A 20,882-nucleotide genomic window follows, 5' to 3' on the forward strand; every position below is an offset into this window, starting at 1 on the left:
ACTGGGAATTGAAATACAGAGGGAGCAGCAGCCAGAAGTAGGGAGATTACTTTGACTCATAAATGTTTAAATAAATACAAATGGGATAGTTCAATGGGTAATCCACTACTCCGCTTTAATTTATGAAGATTACTAGAACATCTTACGTTCACCATCCACTGTAATTTTGTTTACTCTCAGTTTACTGTATTTATGGCTTTGTTTTGCAGTATGAAAAATCATTTCTTCATAAAATACACACTATTTCTTTTCTGCTGTGACAAACACAGAACAAATTTACCTAGTTCCTCTTTTGATAGAACTCAGAAGTAATTCTTATTAATCTACATAGTTTAAGTGAACTGAAACCCGAAGCACATCACTCACAACGGTGCCTTCCTGATGCTTCTGGGACTTTTATCCTAGCAAGTAATTGTAATGTCTTGAGATAACACACAACATTTCTTTCATATCTTCCTAATCAATAAGAGGGATTATTATCACTCTCATTCTGCAGAAATCCAGCTGAGAGAACAAGATATTCCCAGAGTCTATGCCCACAAGGGTATAACTAAGAAAGAACTGAAATTGATGTCTCCTAAGGGGCAACTTCTCAGGCTTGTATCTGTCCCAGAAATCCTAAGAGCATAGAAACCTACAGAAGCTCAGCAGGTGCATGACCTACAAATGCATAAGAACAAAAGCAGAAAGCAGAATGTACAAATCAGTGCAACAGAAACTGGTGACATGTTCCTCTTGTAGTTACACCTCTTACAGGAAGAATGCAAATACAGTGGTGCTTCTGGCAGAGTTACTGGCAGGGTTTGACTTTTCTTTTATTGGATACAAGCTTTGAAAAGTTATTTTTAAGAAAATCAAAATCACGTCCAGGCCAACTGACCCACTGGGTGATGAATCTCTTTCCACAGTATAGATGCAGAGATGTCACCGAAATGGTTTCGCTCGGTGCAAACATAATCAGTGCAAGGACATATTCATGCAAACGTTAGAAATAAAAAAGCACTGTAGTCTAGGAAGCAACACACACACACACACACATCTGCTGTTCAATAAGCATATGAAACTGTCTACCTTCCCCCTCTTGAAACAATGTCTACTCAGGCATTTGAAAATACAAACCATCAGTAGATGCCCCCAGAATGAAATGTTCCTTAAGAGATTCCTCAAATGCTCGCCTTTGCAGTTCATGCTCTATACCTTGCAATATTGTTTCAGACATTACCCAACTGACCCATATTCCCTCCTTTAGCCTAGCCAAGCTTACTCCTACAGCTCCGTGTCATATAGGAGGCGGCTCTTCCACTTTACAAATTACAGCCTTAATTTGGTGAGGAGATCACATTGGATTTACACTGTTTACAGACAACATCCCATACTGATAGTGACTAGGTTTTGCAAAACAAAACAAAACAAAACAACATCATCTTGATGCTGACATTCTCACATTCAACAGACGGTGCAACTATTTGCTTTGTTCATGGGGGGCCTCAGGGGGGCTTCACTGGAGAAAGTCTCGCGTCTTCTCCGCACAACAGGGCTCAGCAGGCTGGGCAGGTTGACTTGCTGAAGCAGCTGTCTGAAAACTTCCATCACATTCTCATTCTCCTTAGCTGATGCCTCCAGGAAACGGTTGTTCCAGTCAAGCTCCACCAAGGAGAGAACATCTTCAGGCAATACTTGCCTAACGCCGCCAGTTTCAGCCTTATTGCCCACCACTACAATCGGTGGGAACTTATCTTCTTTCAGCTCAAGGATCTCCTCGTGTAAAGTCTTCACACGCTCAAAGGACTCCGCGTCATCCACAGCATAGACCAAGGCAAAAGCATCACTGTTCTGGATGGAGAGCTTGCGCATCGCAGGGAATGAATAACTACCACTAGTGTCCAAGATCTCCACCTTGATGGTAATTCCACTGACCTCATACTCCTTGCTGTGCAGCTCCTCTACTGTCCGGCGATGCTTTGGCTCAAATGTGTTCTGCAGGAATCGCCGGATGAGGGAAGTCTTGCCAACCCCGGCTGCCCCCAGAAACACCAGGCGTACTTGGCTCTTCTTCACGGCCAGAGACATGCTTCTCTGGATCTTGCAGACAGGTGGAGGCAAAACTCTCAAGTCCCAAACACCAACAGAACAAAGCTTGCCGGTTTTTAGCCAATCTGGAGAACTGCAACTGTGTTCAAAGTCTCCCTGCTTGTTTTCTCTTTATTTACACTCCTTCCTGTCACAGACACAAACAGAGAGAGAGTCTCAAAGCTCCCCCAATCTCTGCTGGAGAGAATGTTGAGGGACGGGCAAAATGTAGGGGAGAGAGAGAAGAAAAGTCTGGACCAATCCGCTGACTGCTGTTTCTGAAGTCAAATCTCAGCCTGTGGAGGGAGAGAGAGAGAGAGACTTAGAATAGGCTGGCTATTGTAAAGGCTTGTCTGGCTCTTAGCTGCCATGAATGTGAAAGACTAAATTTTTCTCCCTTCTGAGATTAGCCACTGTGGCTAGCACAGCAACGGGACCCTCTGCACTGCCTAGCATAGTCAATATCTCTTCCTCTTCTTGAGTTGGAAATCTTTACCATATCCAAGGACACAAACAACATTTTTTATTGGTACTTCAGACAGAGCTACTGAGGACTTTGGATTCGGTAAAATATGAGGAGAGGGATTGAAAAGGACAACTAATATCAGAATGTTTTACTTGCTTGAATAATATGAATAGTCTTGTAAAATTCAGGCTGGGAAATTAGAGAAGCCTCAAATGTTCTAGTCCAGGGGTCTCCAACCTTGGCAACTTTAAGACTTGTGGACTTCAACTCCCAGAGTTACTCAGCCAGCTGGCTGAGGAATTCTGGGAGTTGAAGTCCACAAGTCTTAAAGTTGCCAAGGTTGGAGACCCCTGTTCTAGTCGACTCTTTCTGTTCTGGTTGCTTAATTTGCATTGAGTAATAAAACTATTTGGTGGGAAGGAATCTCAGGGCCACCTGTCCCATCTCCACAATGAAGGGAGGAAAAGCTTCACATATACACAAGGAGAAACACACAACAGAGTCTTCCTAACTGACCCTCATGGACCCATTAAGCACTGCCAGGTTTTCAGTACCATATCAGGCAACCTGGGACAAGAAGGGATCAGTCAGGAAAAAGAAAAACGTGAGTGGAATGAATTTCCTAAATTCAATCAACCTACTGTGAATAAGCAGGCCTCACTTGTTTCTTTTCATTTGCTATGGGGATATCCAAATGAGAATATCTGGAGTTGATTGTGGGGCATCGCATGGGAGTGATTGAGGCACCATTGGGTTGTGTGTGTGTGTGCGTGTGTTTTGAATTTTGTGGTTTATGATTTTATGGTTATGGGATTTTATTCTTGTGAGCCACTCAGAGCTGCTTTTAATATGGACAGCTATCAAAATCTTATAAGTATAATAAAATAAAACAAATAACACATACCGGTAAATAAAAAAATATATTCCTGGCAGGTTGAACAGGGGAGGGAAAGACAACCAACATTTTAAATATAATAATGCATTTGTATTTTATCTGAGATTCCAAAGAGTAGTGGATATTGGTTCACTTTCATCATAAATTCTTAATATCACCTGTATGATTAACTTCGTTGATCCTCAGAAATACATTCTTTTAAGGGAAAGTTTCGCTGCTGTGAAGAGGACTTCAAGGCAGAGATTCTTCTCTTAAGATGTCCATCTCAAGCCAAGAAAAATACATTGCACTGAACAAAATGGGAAGATGTTATGCTTGCCATCCTTGCCTGGGGATGTTTCAGAGCCCAGATTGCTCCTCTGTGCTTGAGGAAGGGTTGACAGGGAGTGAGGAGAAGGGAATCAGTGAGCATCTTGCTAGGTCTCCTAAACATTTCAGATAGGCCTCCTGTTTCTCAGTTCCAGGGTTTTTCTGGATTTCTCCATGGGCACCTGGCCCAGGTACAATCAGACTGAAATGCTACCAATGGCAGCAGCTCTTTGCAAGAGCACATTTGGCAAAACTTACATTATCATCCATTCATTATATAGTTTATTTTTATGTATTATTTATCATGAGATTTAATACCTTTATTTGGTAGAACTCAAGGTAACATAGACAATGCCCCTGACTTCTATTTCCTGCACAACAACAAAAATTCTGTGAGGCTGAGAGAGAATGACTGGAACCAGCTGGCTTTCTATGCCCAAGATAGGACTAAAACTTACCTTTTCCCGCTGTCTGGTCCAAGACCTGAATCACTCCATCAACCTGCTTTCTTCCCTCACCCACACCAAAGCCTCCTCTTTTTATAGATTATGCAATGTGTGAATCAACACTTAGAGGCCATTCACAGTAGGAATTTATAGCTTCCAGCACCAACATCACAGTGTCTTTCTTGCGGACAGGCTATATACCATATATCACCCCAGCAATGCAATGGCTCAGTGAATCACTCATGTGGACAGTTTCTAAACAAGCTGAAAGGAAAGGTCATCCATGCCATGTCTCTGCTCTCTTTCCTGGAAATCTTGCTGTTGAAACCATGCCACAGGAGCTATGATTATTCTTCCAAAGAACCTCTCTTTCTACACCAGGGGCTGTTTGTTTTTTTAAAATAATGCTTTGATTTTAAATGGTCTTTTATTAGAATAGAATAGAATAGAATAGAATAGAATAGAATAGAATAGAATAGAATAGAATAGAATAGAATAGTTGAATTTTATTGGCCAAGTGTGATTGGACACACAAGGAATTTGTCTTGGTGCATATGCTCTCAGTGTACATAAAACAAAAGATACGTTCATCAAGGTACAACATTTACAACACAAATGATGGTCAATATATCAATATAAATCATAAGGATTGCCAGCAACAAAGTTACAGTCATACAGTCATAAGTGGAAGGAGATGGGTGATGGGAACGATGAGAAGATTAATAGTAGTGCAGATTTAGTAAATAGTTTGACAGTGTTGAGGGAATTAATTGTTTAGCAGAGTGATGGCGTTTGGGGAAAAACTGTTCTTGTGTCTAGTTGTTCTGATGTGCAGTGCTCTATAGCATCGTTTTGAGGGTAGGAGTTGAAACAGTTTATGTCCTGGATGTGAGGGATCTGTAAATATTTTCACGGCCCTCTTCTTGATTCGTGCAGTATACAGGTCCTCAATGGAAGGCAGGTTGGTAGCAATTATTTTTTCTGCAGTTCTAATTATCCTCTGAAGTCTGTGTCTTTCTTGTTCGGTTGCAGAACCGAACCAGACAGTTATAGAGGTGCAAATGACAGACTCAATAATTCCTCTGTAGAACTGAATCATAATTATATTATTATATGAGCATCTTTGTGGGAAACATGTCCCAAAAGGCATCCCGCCCAACCAGAAGACTTTTTAAAACAAACAATTCCCACATAATTTTCTTTGTGTGAAAGGAGCTGCATGGGCTTCGGGCTGTTTTTATGTATTTGCTGCAGGACTTAGGATCAGGGAAACAAAGGCTGAAATCCACAGTCACCAAATCTTGGTAGATGTAAGCTAGTTACTCTCCCTCAGCCTTCACCTCCTCTGGAAATACTTGAAGGCAGGAATGCTACGAGGCTTCCTTGAGGAACTAAAGGAAAAGTGGGTTATACATCAGACAAAATATTTAAAACAATCAATGTAGAACGGTGAGGGTAACTTTACACTGCTGCCATACCACAGGAGAACATGGGCAATCCTCCAAAAATAGACAACCCAGAGAGTCAGAAACCAACATGTACATATAATAGAGGGACCTAATGCAGGTTAAAGGAAAGAAATACCAACAGGTAAAGTGAAGGTGCATGTGTCAGGGGGGATGACAGATTTTATTTAGTTCGTTATTTTTTTATATATTTTATATATAATATATTATTATTTATAATAACAACAACAACAACAACAACAGCAGAGTTTGAAGGGACCTTGGAGGCTTTCTAGTCCAACCCCCTGCCCAGGCAGGAAACCCTACACCATCTCAGTCAGATGGTTATCCAACATTTTCTTAAAAATTTCCAGTGTTGGAGCATTCACAACTTCTGAAGGCAAGTCGTTCCACTTATTAATTGTTCTAACTGTCAGGAAATTTCTCCTTAGTTCTAGATTGCTTCTGTCCTTGATTAGTTTCCACCCATTGCTTCTTGTTCTACCCTCAGGTGCTTTGGAGAATAGTTTGATTCCCTCTTTTTTATGGCAACCCCTGAGATATTGGAACACTGCTATCATGTCTCCCCTAGTCCTTCTTTTCATTAAACTAGGCATACCGAGTTCCTGCAACCGTTCTTCATATGTTTTAGCCTCCAGTCCCCTAATCATCTTTGTTGCTCTTCTCTGCACTCTTTCTAGAGTCTCAACATCTTTTTTACATCGTGGCGACCAAAACTGGATGCAATATTCCAAGTGTGGCTTTACCAAGGCATTATAAAATGGCACTAACACTTCACGTGATCTTGATTCTATCCCTCTGTTTATGCAGCCCAGAACTGTGTTGGCTTTTTTGGCAGTTGCTGCACACTGCTGGCTCATATCTAAATGGTTGTCCACTAGGATTTCAAGATCCCTCTCACAGTTACTACTATTGAGCAAGGTATCACATATACGGTACCTGTGCATTTTGTTTTTTTGGCCTAAATGTAGAATATTACTTTTTTCACTATTGAATTTCATTTTGTTAGATAGCACCCAATGTTCTAGTCTGTCAAGATCTTTCTTTATCTTGAGCCTGTCTTCTGGAGTGTTGGATATTCCTGCCAGCTTGGTGTCATCTGCAAATTTGATGAATTCCCCATCTATCCCCTCGTCCAAGTCATTGATGAAGATGTTGAAGAGTACTGGGCCTAAAACAGAGCCTTGGGGTACTCCACTGCATACTTCCCTCCATGTGGATGTAGTTCCATTGAGGACTACATGTTGAGTGTGGTTGGTCAGCCAGTTACGAATCCATCTGGTGGTGGTGCTGTCTAACCCACATTTTTCTACTTTATCTAGTAGTAGGTTATGGTCTACTTTATCAAATGCTTTACTGAAGTCCAAGTAAATCATATCAACAGCATTCCTCTGGTCCACTAATTTTGTCACTTTGTCAAAGAATGCAATAAGATTAGTAGGAATCTATAGGAATTTATAGGAATGTAGTAGGAATTTATAGGAATGTATCCCATAAATTTCCTCACAGTAACCTTTTTTAAATATAAACAATTTCTAGGAGAAACGTTCCATTGCTTTATTGCAAGTACTGTTGGAATGTCCATTTGAAGCACATACACACACAAAAAAGACATCACACTGAAAGAAGTGGGAAAAAGTTTCCTTTTTCATGACACCTCTCTCTATATATATATGTTTTAAGGCCAAGATTGTTCCATGGCTAAGGAAGGGGAAATGGTGAATGGGGAGAATAAAGGGGCATACAAATTTAATTAATAAAATAATTAAAAAGGGACATTGCATGGAAAGCAGTATATGAACTTATTCTTGCACCTGTGCATGCCGAGTTTAGGTCTTTGATCTTTATTTTTACAGGGGGTTTTTTAGTAAAGTTTTACAAAACATATAAAACTATCAAAAAGTAATAAAAGAAGAAGAAGAAAAAGAAAAAAAGAAGAAGAAAAACAAAAGTGTAGGAAGGAAGAATAAAAAAGACAGTTGTTTTTCCCCCCTGTATGGTGCGATGTAACTTAGCAGTTTAGCTTAATTTACACCAACTGCAGCTTCTGGATATTTTTCAAGGATGGTTCCACAAGACCACATTGCAGAGCCAAAATAAATGTAACTCAGGTGTGAATAAAGGCTGTATTATCCAACCAGCTCAGGCAGTGGTGGGTTTCAAATTTTTTTACTACTGGTTCTGTTGGCATGGCTTGGTCGGTGTGGCAGGAGAAAGATACCGTAAAATCTCCATTCCCACCCCAATCCAGGGGAAGGTTACTGCAAAATCCCCATTTCTTCCTGAACAGCTGGGAATTGGGAGACAGAGAATAGATGGAAGCGGGGCCAGTCAGAATTTTTACTACCGGTTCCCTGAACTACTCAAAATTTCCACTACTGGTTCTCCAGAGATGGTCAGAACCTGCTGAAACCCACCTCTGAGCTCAGGAAGTCTTAGCAGGCACACTAACAAAAATAACAGAGTCGGAAGGAAACTTGGAGGTCTTTTAGTTTAACCCTCTGCTCAGGCAGGAAACCCTATACCAGGGGTATCAAACTCGCGATGAAACGTTGTCATCACGTGATGTATTGCAACTTTGTTCCCCTTTGCTAAACCAGGGGTGGGCGTGGCCAGCGTGTAACCGCAACTGTTCTTTATATGTTTTAGCCTCCAGTCCCCTAGTTACACTACAGTAATTACAAGGATCAGGAGGAGTTTGGTAGAACTTTTTCTGAACAGCAGATTTCATTGAAAGGTGGGCAGTGAACCAGCAATGCCCTTCTGGATTTTACATTTTTGGTTGCTTCTGGAAACAGTCTTTGAATGTCATGAAAGGAAAGAAATGGCTACTGGTTTCATATTTATAATTATATTTTTATTCCTCTAGGATGGCAGAGTAGGTGCGATAAAAGGAACCATTCTTATGTTTTGCCCCCTTCTGACACACAAAGTCAATGGGGAAGCCGTATTCCCTTAACAACAGTGTTCCTAACTCGACTGCAGTCATTCACTTAACAACTATCCCAAGAAAGGTCATAAACTGGGGCAAAACTTCACTTAACAAGGGTCTCATTCAGCAACATAGATTTTGGGCTCAATTGTGATCATAAGTCGAGAACTACCTGAACAAACTCTGACTGTAATGGCCCAAGGACCAGCACTGTCAGGCAACCCAGAAGCTTGATGTCACTGAAAAGCACTGGGATGTTCGGGGGAATGAATAAGAGGAAGTTTTTCCTCATCCACCGATGTGATCAAAACAATCTCACTGCTGTAAGCCTAATGAAAACCCCGCAGGAGTAGTTTAGCAACTGAAGGGTCTAGCCACTATCCCCTTGGAGACAATGCAGCTCTTGGAGCTCTCCACTTAGCAGCAATGTGTGAGAACTCATCATGTGCTTCTATTTTCTGTCAACTGGGCACGTAAACAATAACCTATAAGAGGCATTGCTCAGTACCAAGCTACAGACTGCAACAAAGCTGATAACGGAGCCAAACAATAAATTGCAAGCTCTCCTGGTCTATAAAAGCTTGTGGGGCTGGCAGCTTCTGAATAAAGGGGTGTCCTTTATCCCCTAGGGCTATCCTCTTATTTAATAAAGTGGGGTGGGAATCATTCTGGCTTCCCTTATCTGTTCGCCTCCTGTGATTGTTTCTACTTATTCATTGCAATGATTGCCCTGGCCCTAGACAACAAGCACAAAGGATAGCAGCTGCAGTCTCCTCTTTCTCCACTCTCCTTCCTTATCTTTCATTGCTTATTTAATGCAGTTAAACTAGGAGCTAATTTTCCACGTTAAGAACAGCCACAGCCATCATGCTAAGTGTAATTGACATGCTGTCACAATTGCTCTGCTGGCTTGGCCACCAGGGTGCTGAGAAACCCGGGGGAGGAAGGGATTGCAGAGCTGTCAAGACATTTTATTTCTAGGACACAATCATGCCTCAGTAATCAGCAGTGTTCTTTATTAGCCTACGGGGTTTATGTCTGGACAGCTGTATCAACAGAGGGCTGATCTTATAATTCCTGCTTCTCACTTTCCTCTTTGGGGCACGCTTCCATCTTGAGCCTGTGGACGTGAAAGAAACTAGGACCCTATGAAGTCCCTCTCTAGCACCTTTGTTCCCACCGTGAAAGACACATTATGCTAGTTTTAGAAAGAGATGCTGCCAATTCCATGAGTAGTTATTAAGCATCATTGGTTTTTATTTGGTTATCCCAGATCACCCAGCCCATGAAGCCATCCAACCATACTTTTCCATCCTTAATATACAGCCAAGATAAGTGTTTAGATGTTTAAAATTTAGTAACTGGAACAGGAAGGTTCTGCAGTGAGCCAGAACACACAGTTACAGCTGATTGGTTGGGGACTGCTGGCTCCTGCGTGAGGCAATCTCCGTTGTGATTGGTTGCTGTGAGTGTGGAGAGGGAGTTTCCCTTTTTTCCACACCTTTATATTCTGTGTGTCCTGTGAGCTCTGTGATTTACCTCATGATGCTCCTATTTGACTGACTATCTAGTTTGCTGTATATTGATGTAAAATATCTTTACCTAAAGCTATGACTTCACCAGCTGAGCAATTCCCTGACCAGAAATATATTGCAACAGTACAAAGAGGGCGGGCATTTCACACAATATTGTGATTCTATGACGCAACCACCTGTTGAAGGGGAGGGGCTCCTGCCAGGGGTCATAAGGAGAGACTCCAATTTATAGTCTCTTCAGGAGAGGAAAGGTCTGAGGTAAAACCCTTAGGTCTATATCTACCATTTCCCAAGGGAAGGCAGAAGTCTGGTTACGTTCTTGTAATATAGGTGATCAACAATAAAATATCTGCTTGAGCCTATCCATGAGTAGTTCTGGTTGCCTGTGCCTGACAGTCTAAGGAGATTCTCAGTATTCCAGGTCATGGTTGTTCCAAAAGTGCTTTTTCAAGAGGCAACTGGACTTTCTGGTTTTTCTTTGAGCTGAAGAAGCTTCATGGATGAGAAGCGAAATGTCTTCAAAGAAAAAACAGAAAGTCCAGTTGCCTCTTGAAAAAGCACTTTTGTGTCTGACAGGCTCCTTCCAACATCATTTTCTACTCTTCTTTTACAGCCTTTGTTTCTTAGATGGAGAGCAACAAAGAAAAGGCAGGTATCTGCTACTCTCAAATGTCTCTAAAGTTGATTTTTAATGGCTGCATATCAAGGGTGCCGTGGCTTGAACTACTGTTGAGTAGAAAATATTGCAACTGAGCATAATAATCTATTCTGCTCCTAAATCATATGCTGATTATTAATGGTATGCCTTCTTGGCTAAATTTATGTTGAAGTACATGTCAAGGATGCCCTAGTCCTTCTTTCCTTTAAAATATGGCTTTAGAATCTCTAATACGAATTTCTGGAAAGATCAATGAAATTTTGATAGCGGGAGAAAGGATAATGTTTGGTGGTATTTTATGATTTATAAATAGAATTGTAACTTCTATTTCTAATCTTATTTCATAATACCTAAGATTGGGATCCAGTCTGCTTATTCTATAAATTGCAATACATTAAACTGAATGCCCTGGCATTGGATCAAGTCATGATTTGTATGAAAATAGTAACTTTAGGTTATGCTTTGACTTCTTTATTTGACCAAAAGGATTTCTAGGAATCAAATGTAAATGTTAACATTGAGCTTATCCCTATTTTGATAATTAGATGAAAACCAAACTTGATAGGGAAATTAGGGCCATCTTCTCTTGGTACAGAATGCAACAACCCACATGCTGGTGGGGGAGAATGCTTGAATAGTGTTACATTCATATTGTCAGTGTGACATTAGCTACCAAGAGTTTCTAAGTAAAATTTAAACTGCTAGTTCAGAACTGCAAAGAGGATCATCTTCTCCAGATAAAAACTATCCACCGTGCTTGAGCACTATGAGTAGGGATGCTTCAGCTATCCTATCCTCAAGTGGTTGAAAGGGATGAGAACTCTGGAGAGGCATTCTTGGTCACAACCCACTGCGACTGATCATGCTACTCCCAAGATTCAGTTGACCTCTGAATCTTTTAGTGTTTTGGAAATAGATGAAAACCTAGCTAATCCACTGAGGATTTCAATATTTATTGTGCAGGACAGTTTTTATTTTTTTAAAACATAGCCATTGTCTTTATCCTGGGGCTCAGAGGGAGTGACTGGCCCAGTATCAGTCAGGTGGATCTCTGCCTCAATCAACTTGAGCAACATATATACAGTTTGTATGCATGTATTTGTGTGTATATGTATGTATGTATATATGTATGTACTGTATGTATATATGTATGTAATTATGTACTGCTAAAACAATTCCCCTAAGAAGGAGAAACTTAATGAAGTTCCTTGACAAAAGCTTTTAAGATCTATTAAACAGAAAACTTGAGCTACTGAAAGAAACCTGAAAGTGCATAATGGTTATGAATCTCCTTCTCACTCCATAAAAAAAAGCAAACATTTAAAGGGCATGTTTGGTAACTATGATATGAAATTATTCATAATTGAAGGGGCCATTTTTATTAGAGTTAGCAGTAGCAACAGAGAGGGTAATTCTGTGGTCCTTGCAGAGTATCCCAGGGGCCTTAGGTGTTCTGACCTAGGCTTCCTGAGTCAGTAAAACACACGAGTAGTCCCAAAAACCTCTTTTATTACAACAGCTGTGAATTCTGTTCATTCACAGATGAGTCCCAAATAGTTATAAAGAGTCCTTCGGATAAGGCTGATAATCACCCACCTTTATCTCCCTTGACACACTGACAAAGACCTAATTGGCAAAGCCACACGGAGTCCAGAATCAAACAGAGCTTCAGACTTTAAACTGAACAGAATTAACAAAGTTGCTTCCTGCAAAGGCCCACGAGCAAAGGCACGTGGGCCTTTGCAAGAAGCAACTTTGTTAATTGGGAAGGGCCAATCATCTCCAAGCCCTACTCTTGAGTCTTCCCTTTTGTTTTAACTGTTCTTGTCTTCTGGCAGCTCTGCGCATGCGCGCACTGGGAACAGGTTCCCCCTGTTCCTCTGCCTCACTGAGGTCTGACTCTGGAGGCTCCGGAGGCAGCACGTACCTCCCAGATGGCCCTTTCTCTGACTCCGATCCAGACTCCAGGACTGACCCATATTCCTCCCCAACCTCCTCACTGTTGGACTCTGCTGCTAGCTCCGCAGGCCACTGGCAGACCACAACATTAGGAGACTGCAGGACTTCTCGCTGAGCAGAATGAGAGTCCTATCGTCTGACATTTTTCTTAAAATGTCCCTAGCAGCAAAGAGATTGAAGAGACATTGTTCCAGGAATACATCAAGAGTTCACTTAAAGAAAGGGTTTGATCCATTGTATATCATTAAAAAAAATGATGAAAAACTAATCAGGAATCATCTTTCTCTGATCCCCATGAAATAATCTAGAGCACAGTTTGAATGAATGATCAAACATCAGTCAGAACAGCTGAGAATTATGCTACTGAGCAGTTCAGTTAGCCTCTGAAAATGCCGGCCAGTGAAATGTCAAGTTATCAAAAAGTCAGACAGTGCCCATTTAGACTGAAATCTCATCACCATTTAATTGATGCTGGCCACAAAAGTCAACACTATTATAAAAAGAAAATAACTTTTCCTTGGCAGGGCTTAGAAAATGATATTTCTTCTACCATTAAATCCCCTCCCTTTGATCCCATAAGGTTGCTTTGCCTGTTCCCTTTAATGTCTTGTCTTAACCCAAACTTCTGCACAAGTTTTCTCCAGTCACAGAATTCTGAGAACTGTACTTCCAAGACAGTTGAAATTGATTAGCCATTTTCTTTTTTAAATACTCCTTAAATAAGGAAAGTCCAACATGACCTGCTGGATCCATAACTGTTTAATCCTGGGAAAATAATAAACTCTTCTTTTTTCAAAATAAGGGCAAGAAAGGCAAGTGAAATCTTATGTGTTATAATGACAGGTTAAGGCATTGAACAGCAACAGGTAAGCAAATGTTAGGATTGGTCTGATCCTGGTCATTGGCATTTTTTTTTTAAAAGGGATCTTTTATTCTATTTTATTTGAAAATGATGGGAGGTCTACCTTCTTCTAGGTGTTATATCTTAGTTTTTCTTCTCTTAAGTACTGATACTCAAGTGTTCACAAATCATATTATTTTCATTGAAATGAAGGAAGCACTGTGATGCCACAAACACTTGCTTTTTTTTTTTTTTTTGGTGTTATGTGCCAATGTAACACAAGTTCAAAAGGGCTGATCAAAGCAGCAACACCCAACCGTTGGTGCTCCTGGCTGTGGAAAGAATCTACAGTCAGTCTATAAAATGCTTGGCATATTTTAACTGATGAAGAAAACCAGCTGAAGTGATTGAAGAGTTGTAACCAAATACTTCGTATCAAAAGGCCATTTCCCTATGTATGTTATTTCCCCTATGTCACCCAATTAGATTTCCCTGAGATTTCAGCACACAATCTAATTCTTTTTTTAAGCAAACATCTTGTGGGTTGTTAATGTTATTGATAATTCAGCAAAATGTGTTCTTGGCTGAATCAGCCATCTCTGTGAATGACACCTTCTGGCAACTGGCATGCCTAAGGAGGACAGGAAGCCTGAAACCAAACAAGGCTGCAATCAATCAATGCTATCCAGAAAGGGGCAACTGTAGCACAACATTCGCCCTGAATCTGGAGGTCAGACAGCTATGGCTTTGGATCTTAAATGGTGTCTTTACGACACCCAGTCTCTCCTCATGATCTCCCTCAATGTAGAGAATGCAACAGACACTCCAATCAAAGCACCATGAAATTTGTCTAATGCTTTAATTAAATACGATCATCTTTGCTTGCAAAAGGATAGCTCCAGAATTACAAGAAGGGAAATGGATCCACTCAGTTAGGGCTGTCAAAAAATAAGTGAAGCTTCTAGAAAATAGCCAGGTGTCAAAATCTTTGTGGATATGCCATCTGGGCATATTACAAAGAAATGTCTAAGGAAAGCAAGAACATTTCATGCTACTCCTGATTTTCACATACTTATATCACCACACCAGGGGTGAAATCCAGCAGGTTCTGACAGGTTCTGGAGAACCGGTAGCGAAAATTTTGAGTAGTTCAGAGAACCGACAAATACCACCTCTGGCTGGCCACAGAGTAGGGTGGGAATGGAGATTTGCAATATACTTCCCCTGGAGTGGGGTGGGAATGGAGATTTTGCAGTCTCCTTCCCCTGCCATGCCCACCAAGCTACCCCCACAGAACCGGTAGTAAAAAAAATGAATTTCACCACTGCCCCATACTCATATCAAATTCTATTTTAGTTTCCTAGGGGATTTGGTCAACTTTCCTTGCAGAATGGACTTTAATATAAAAAAGCTTTCACCAGGAATTCTCCCTGAACCAACCTTTGGGTTTTCCTGTTATAAGACATTGTAGAGGGAGAGTCTTGTTTATGACACCCAAAAGCAGAAAAGTCTGGTTGCACTTTTTCAGATGAACATATTTTATTACCAAGGACTCCACGCATATGATAGAGAAAGATGTAGCTTACAAAAGCTGACTAAAATTTGAAAAGAAGCATTAATTTATGTGCAGATTGAATTCAATCAGTTAAGAACTTGGCTATTTTTGTTGGTTCAGCCATGCCATAAGTTTCACAGCAAGGAAATAATAAAATGAAGGCTTAGAGTCCTTAAAGATAGGCAACATGCTCTGTACAATACATTCTGTCTAGTTCACTTTAACACTGCAGAAAAGATCAAGTAAATAAGCAGGCTTCTTGGGTGCCCCTTAGTTACTAGGCAACATGAATGTTAAGCTGGGAAACTAGGTTCGCTCTCCAGTTTCAAGTGAATTTAAGACTTGGGAAAAGCGAATTTCCAAGGAAAAAAAAATCAGGTTTTGTTCTAAACTAAATGAAATTTTCATTGGGATTCATCAACTCCTTCTTCCTACAGACAATTGGCTAAAGAGAGACAGAGGGAACAGCTGCACTAGAACTAATATACTTCATCTCTCTGGACTTATGCTTGCAAGCAGGACTTCTTGGGGGAGGGTGAATTGTCAACATCAAAATGACAGGCATGACCAAGTCATTGAAGCCCCTCCCCTTTTTAAGGTAGAACACATACATTGCATGTTAAATTTGGGCAATAACGAGGCAGGAGACCAGATGAGTGACAACAGCTCTTTAGTTTATAGTGAACCCAGCAGCGAACAACAGACAAACCCCTCTTTATATACAGTTCAGTCGGAGGCAACAGCCAATCAGCAACGTGCTATTTCCCGCTCTAATTTCCCTCCAAAACTCTTAAAGATACATTACACTCCTTTCCTCCCAGAAAACATTTTACCCCTATTTACATGAAATTAGCATCTTATTTCTCTACGTAGTCACGCAAGTAGACTGGGCGTCTCCTAACTCTTTCGGACCTGCACAATTCATTCTCTGGGAGTGAGTCGAGCTGGCCGGAGGGACTCTTTGTTCCTCTCAGCTCCTCCTCTAGGCCATCCGGCCCTGGATTATTTGCAGAATCGTTCCTGCTCTCTTCAGGAGGGACCGGTTGGTGTCGCTGTACCTCATCACACTCAGATAAGTCCCGCGTTTGCCCCGGGTTTGAGTCAGCTGTGGATTCAAACATTGGATAGTCAGGGCCTGTTTCTGGACTTGTGATTGTTCTTTTTCTTAATTGATCTATGTGGCGCTTCCAAACCCGGCCATCCTCTGTCTCTACCCGATACGATTTGGGTCCGGTTGTTTCAAGGATTGTCCCCTTAACCCAATTTGGGCCTTCTCCGTAATTGTGTGCCCATACTGGACTTCCACTGTCATTTCTCTTGTTTTACCGTTTGTCCCTTTGTACCCGTCTGGGGTGTAGTTTGGGTTTAACGGTCTAATGGGCACCTAAGCTTCCTGCCCATCAGTAGCTCTGCTGGGCTGCGGCCAGTTGCTACACAGGGGTTCTGTGTTGTACTGCTAGGAAGGTGTCAATTTTAATTGCCAATCGCCTGGCCTGATTCTGGACAATGCTTCCTTTGCACTCCGTGCAAGCGTTCTGCAAGGCCGTTCGTCGCAGGGTGGAAAGGCGCCGAGAGGACATGCGGATGCCCTCTTCTGCCAAGTACCCTCAAACAGGGTCGCTGTGAATTGAGGGCCGTTGTCGGAGACTAGGGTGTCTGGTAACCCGTGGGTTACAAATAGGCGCCGCAGGACTGGGATTACGGCCTCGGCTGTCATGGATCTCATAAGAATGATTTCCAGCCATTTGGAATAGGCATCGACTACCACTAGGAATGTTTGCCCATGGAAGGGGCCGGCAAAATCGATGTGGATCCTAGACCATGGGCCCTGGGGTCTCTCCCACTCCCGAGTTGGGGCCGTTGGTGGTAGTGGTCTGGACTCCTGGCAGGCTTGGCATTTTCCTACCCTGTCGCTAATCTCCTTGTCCATCAAAGGCCACCACACATAGCTCCTTGCTAAACCCTTCATTCTCACTATCCCAGGGTGGCCCTCGTGTAGGAGTTCCAAAACTTTTTCCCGCAATTTCTCCGGGATCACCACTCTATCCCCCCAGAGCAGACACCCTCCTTGAGCCGACAACTCCCCGCGTTTCTTTACATATTCCTTAAACCGCTCGCCCGGCGCAGCGGGCCATCCTCTTTGCACCCAACCCATTACAGTTCTGATTGTAATGTCCTTGTAAGAAGCCTGAGCCACCTCCTTGGAAGTGACTGGACCCGAGTCCAAAGAGTCAATTAGCAGGACGGGTGCGCCCGGAGTGGGGTCTTCGATAGTCTCTGGTAGTGGGCATCTGCTCAAAGCGTCTGCATGCCCTAACTCCTTTCCTGGCCGATGCAACAATTTGTACGAATACGCAGCCAGAAAGATAGTCCATCGGGTCAGTCTAGGCGAAAGTGCCACGGGCGTTGGGCGGTCGCCTGCCAACAGGCCTAGTAGGGGTCTATGGTCTGTGACTATTTCGAAATCACGGCCAAATACATATTCATGGAACTTCTTTACCCCGGAAACTATGGCCAAGGCTTCTCTATCTAGCTGACTATAGTTTCTTTCAGCCGATGACATTGTTCGGGAGTAAAATGCTATAGGGGCTTCTGTGCCATTTGGCAACCTGTGGCTGAGCACAGCCCCCACCCGTAGGGAGACGCATCACAAACTAACACCAATGGCAGCGTGCCATTGTATTGAATCAGTAAACTATCGCTAGACAGAAGGTTTTTTACTGCTTCGAATGCCCTAGCTTCCGCCTTTCCCCAAGACCACACAGCTGTCTTCGTTAGTAATTTGTGGAGCGGTTCGGCTATGGTCGCCTTATTTTTTAAAAATACCGCGTAAAAATTGACCAGACCTAAGAACGCCTGTAACTCCGTTTTGTTTTGGGGAGCTGGGGCCTTCCTGATTGCCCTAACCTTGCTCTCAGTGGGGTGGATTCCTTCCTTGTCTATCCGATAGCCCAGGAATTCCACGGATCCTACCCCTATCTGGCATTTATTCAGTTTGACTTTGAGACCGGCGGACCGGAAAATGCCCAGAACTTTTCTCAACCGTACCCCTAAGTCTTCTAGATTTTCGGCGGATACCAGTACGTCATCAAAGTACGGTACCACCCCGGGGAGTCCCTGCAATAGCCGCTCCATTAGGTTCTGAAATAACCCTGGAGCCACACTAACCCCAAACTGTAACCGGGTGCATTTAAAAGCACCCCTGTGCGTTACGATCGTTTGTGCTTCGGCTGTGTTGCTATCTACGGGTAACTGCTGATAGGCTTGGGCCAAATCTAGCTTGGCGAAGACCTGGCCTTGCCCCAAAGAGTGCAGTAAGTGTTGTACTACTGGGACGGGGTAGGCACTCTTCTGCAACGCTTTATTAAGCGTTGCCTTGTAGTCAGCACAAATCCGGACCGACCCGTCCGGTTTGATCGGGGTGACTATGGGTGTCTCCCACTTTGCATGGTCAACTGGCACTAGTATTCCCTGGCTTACTAGTTTGTCCAGCTCCCGGTCAATTTTGGGCTTCAGGGCGAACGGGACCCTCCTAGCCTTTAACCGGATAGGGGCAACCTGTGGGTCAAGGTTAAAGGAGATCGGGGTCCCCTCGTACTTGCCCAAACAGTCTTTGAAGACGTCCCCGAACTCCTTCATTAGTGCGTCCTTTAGGTCGACGTCGTTCCGGAAGACTCCGGTCACTCCCATGCCCAATGCCCGGAACCAGTCCAGTCCCAACAAGCTCGGCAAGGTTCCGTCGACCACGGTGATGGGCAGGGTCTTGTTGTGTTGTCCATACTTGACTTGGACGGACGTTACCCCTCGGACGGGGATGCGATTTCCTTGGTAATCTTGTACCCTTAGTTTCTGTGGTTGCAGCTTGCGCTTCGCGACGGCTGGCAAACGTTTCACGAGAGTGTCCCAGGACATGATCGTGATCGATGAACCGGTGTCCACTTCCATTCGGCACGGCACCCCTTCAATGTGCGTTTTAGTAAAAATCTTTTTTTCAAGGCGCGTGGCTGCTTGGCCTACTCTCACGGCAGTCTGATTGAGTTTCGCGCCTTTTTTGAATTGACCAATCACGGGCCTCTTCGTCGTTCCCGCGCTCTGATTGGTCGGTTTGAATTTTTGGCGGGAAGGTTGGGGCGCTCGACAGGCCTGTGCTATGTGCCCCTTCCTTTCGCAACGCCGACAAGTCGCATCCTTAAATTTGCAGTCTTGTCGTTTGTGTTGTCCCCCGCAACTCGCGCATTCGTCCCTGTCTTCTTTCCTTGGCCTCCCGGTGTGGAAGACTTCTTCCTCTTCCTCGCCGTCCTCTTCGGCCTGGACTTCCTCATTGTGGACCGGGGTTGTTTTCGCCCCAGCCCCCATCGCGATCGGTGTTTGCAAGGTTTCTGCCGCTTGGGTGGACATCTCGTGAGCCCTGGCCTCGTCCAAGGCGACGGCCAGTGTTAGGTTGCTTCTGGACAGCAGCCGCCGTCGCAATCGGATGTCTCTGACCCCGCAGATGAGTTGGTCGAGTAATGCGTCTTCCAAGTCTCGATATTCGCAATGGTTAGCGGCTTTTCTCAGCGCTGCCATGTATTCGCGAATCGATTCGCCCTCTCGTTGCATCCGTTGCCGCAATTCGAACCTTTGAACAAATTTTGAGGGCGTCGGTGCGTAGTGAGCCCGAAGGGCGGTCTGCAGGGTTTGCCACGGTACCGACTGTACCGGCGTTGGCTCCGAAAGCGACTCTGCGGTGTCGAAAACTTCCGAACCGCAGTGGCTTAGGAAGTATGCTCTCTTCCTGTTGTCGGAGACCCCCTGGAGTTCGTTTGCTTCGAGGAAACACTCGAAACGAGCCATGTATGACCCCCATTTTTCTTTGGCTGGGTCGAATGGCGCTGGCGGTGTATAGCTGGACATCGTTGCTATCCGCCCTTATTTTGCTGGGTTCGTTCCTGGCGCTCTTTTGCCTCGAGATCCCACCTTCGTCGCCAGTGTTAGATTCGGGCAATAACGAGGCAGGAGACCAGATGAGTGACAACAGCTCTTTAGTTTATAGTGAACCCAGCAGCGAACAACAGACAAACCCCTCTTTATATACAGTTCAGTCGGAGGCAACAGCCAATCAGCAACGTGCTATTTCCCGCTCTAATTTCCCTCCAAAACTCTTAAAGATACATTACATTGCATATCCATATAAAGGAGTAGGACTTTGATTGCTGTTCAAGGCATACACAGCTGCTCCTTGCTTCAAATGATGATGACTAATCATTTTAGAATAATTATAAAAGCATATATATGTTAGCTTAGGCCAGGGAGTAAACAGCAGTGTTTCTGTTTCAGCTTTTAGTCACCTTTGTTGTTGTTAGTTGCAAAGTCCTGTCCGACCCATTGTGACCCCATGGACAACATTCCTCCAAGCCTTCCTGTTACCTTATATGCTTGGTAATTTAAGCAAAAATAGTGGAGGCTATACTCCAGGAATCTGTCAATAGGCAATGAGCATACTTTTTCAAAAATTCTATCAGATTGAGCCAGCTAACATTGCTTAAGATTTGATCCTGTAGAAGAAAATATGGCACTGGTCAGGATAAGTGAATTAATTAATGAATTACTTATTTACTTACTTACTTACTTACTATTTATTTATTTATTTATTTATTTATTTATTTATTTATTTATTTATTTAACCTTTATGACACCTATCTCCAATACAAAGTGACTCTGGGTGGCTTACAAGTTCTAAAACAAGTAAAAAAATTAGTTAAAATATGAAA

General features: G+C 43.0%; 1 protein-coding gene across 1 annotated transcript; it reads right to left on the minus strand.

Annotated features, from left to right (window-relative positions):
* On the minus strand, positions 1 to 4,281 carry LOC131191967 (GTP-binding protein Rhes-like). Its single transcript, XM_058170646.1, has 2 exons — positions 4,199 to 4,281; positions 1 to 2,366 (listed from the first exon to the last, which is right to left on the minus strand). The coding sequence occupies exon 2, from the start codon at positions 2,068 to 2,070 to the stop codon at positions 1,447 to 1,449; it is 624 nt and encodes a 207-aa protein (XP_058026629.1). The 5' UTR covers positions 2,071 to 2,366; positions 4,199 to 4,281; the 3' UTR covers positions 1 to 1,446.
* Between the last annotated feature and the right edge of the window lie 16,601 nt (positions 4,282 to 20,882).

The sequence above is a fragment of the Ahaetulla prasina genome, chromosome 2 (genome assembly GCF_028640845.1).
Source record: "Ahaetulla prasina isolate Xishuangbanna chromosome 2, ASM2864084v1, whole genome shotgun sequence".
Lineage (NCBI taxonomy): Eukaryota > Metazoa > Chordata > Lepidosauria > Squamata > Colubridae > Ahaetulla > Ahaetulla prasina.

Bases quoted from the DNA above. Each gene is read 5' to 3' on its own strand.
- LOC131191967 (XM_058170646.1), bottom strand. From the start codon at position 2,070: ATGTCTCTGGCCGTGAAGAAGAGCCAAGTACGCCTGGTGTTTCTGGGG.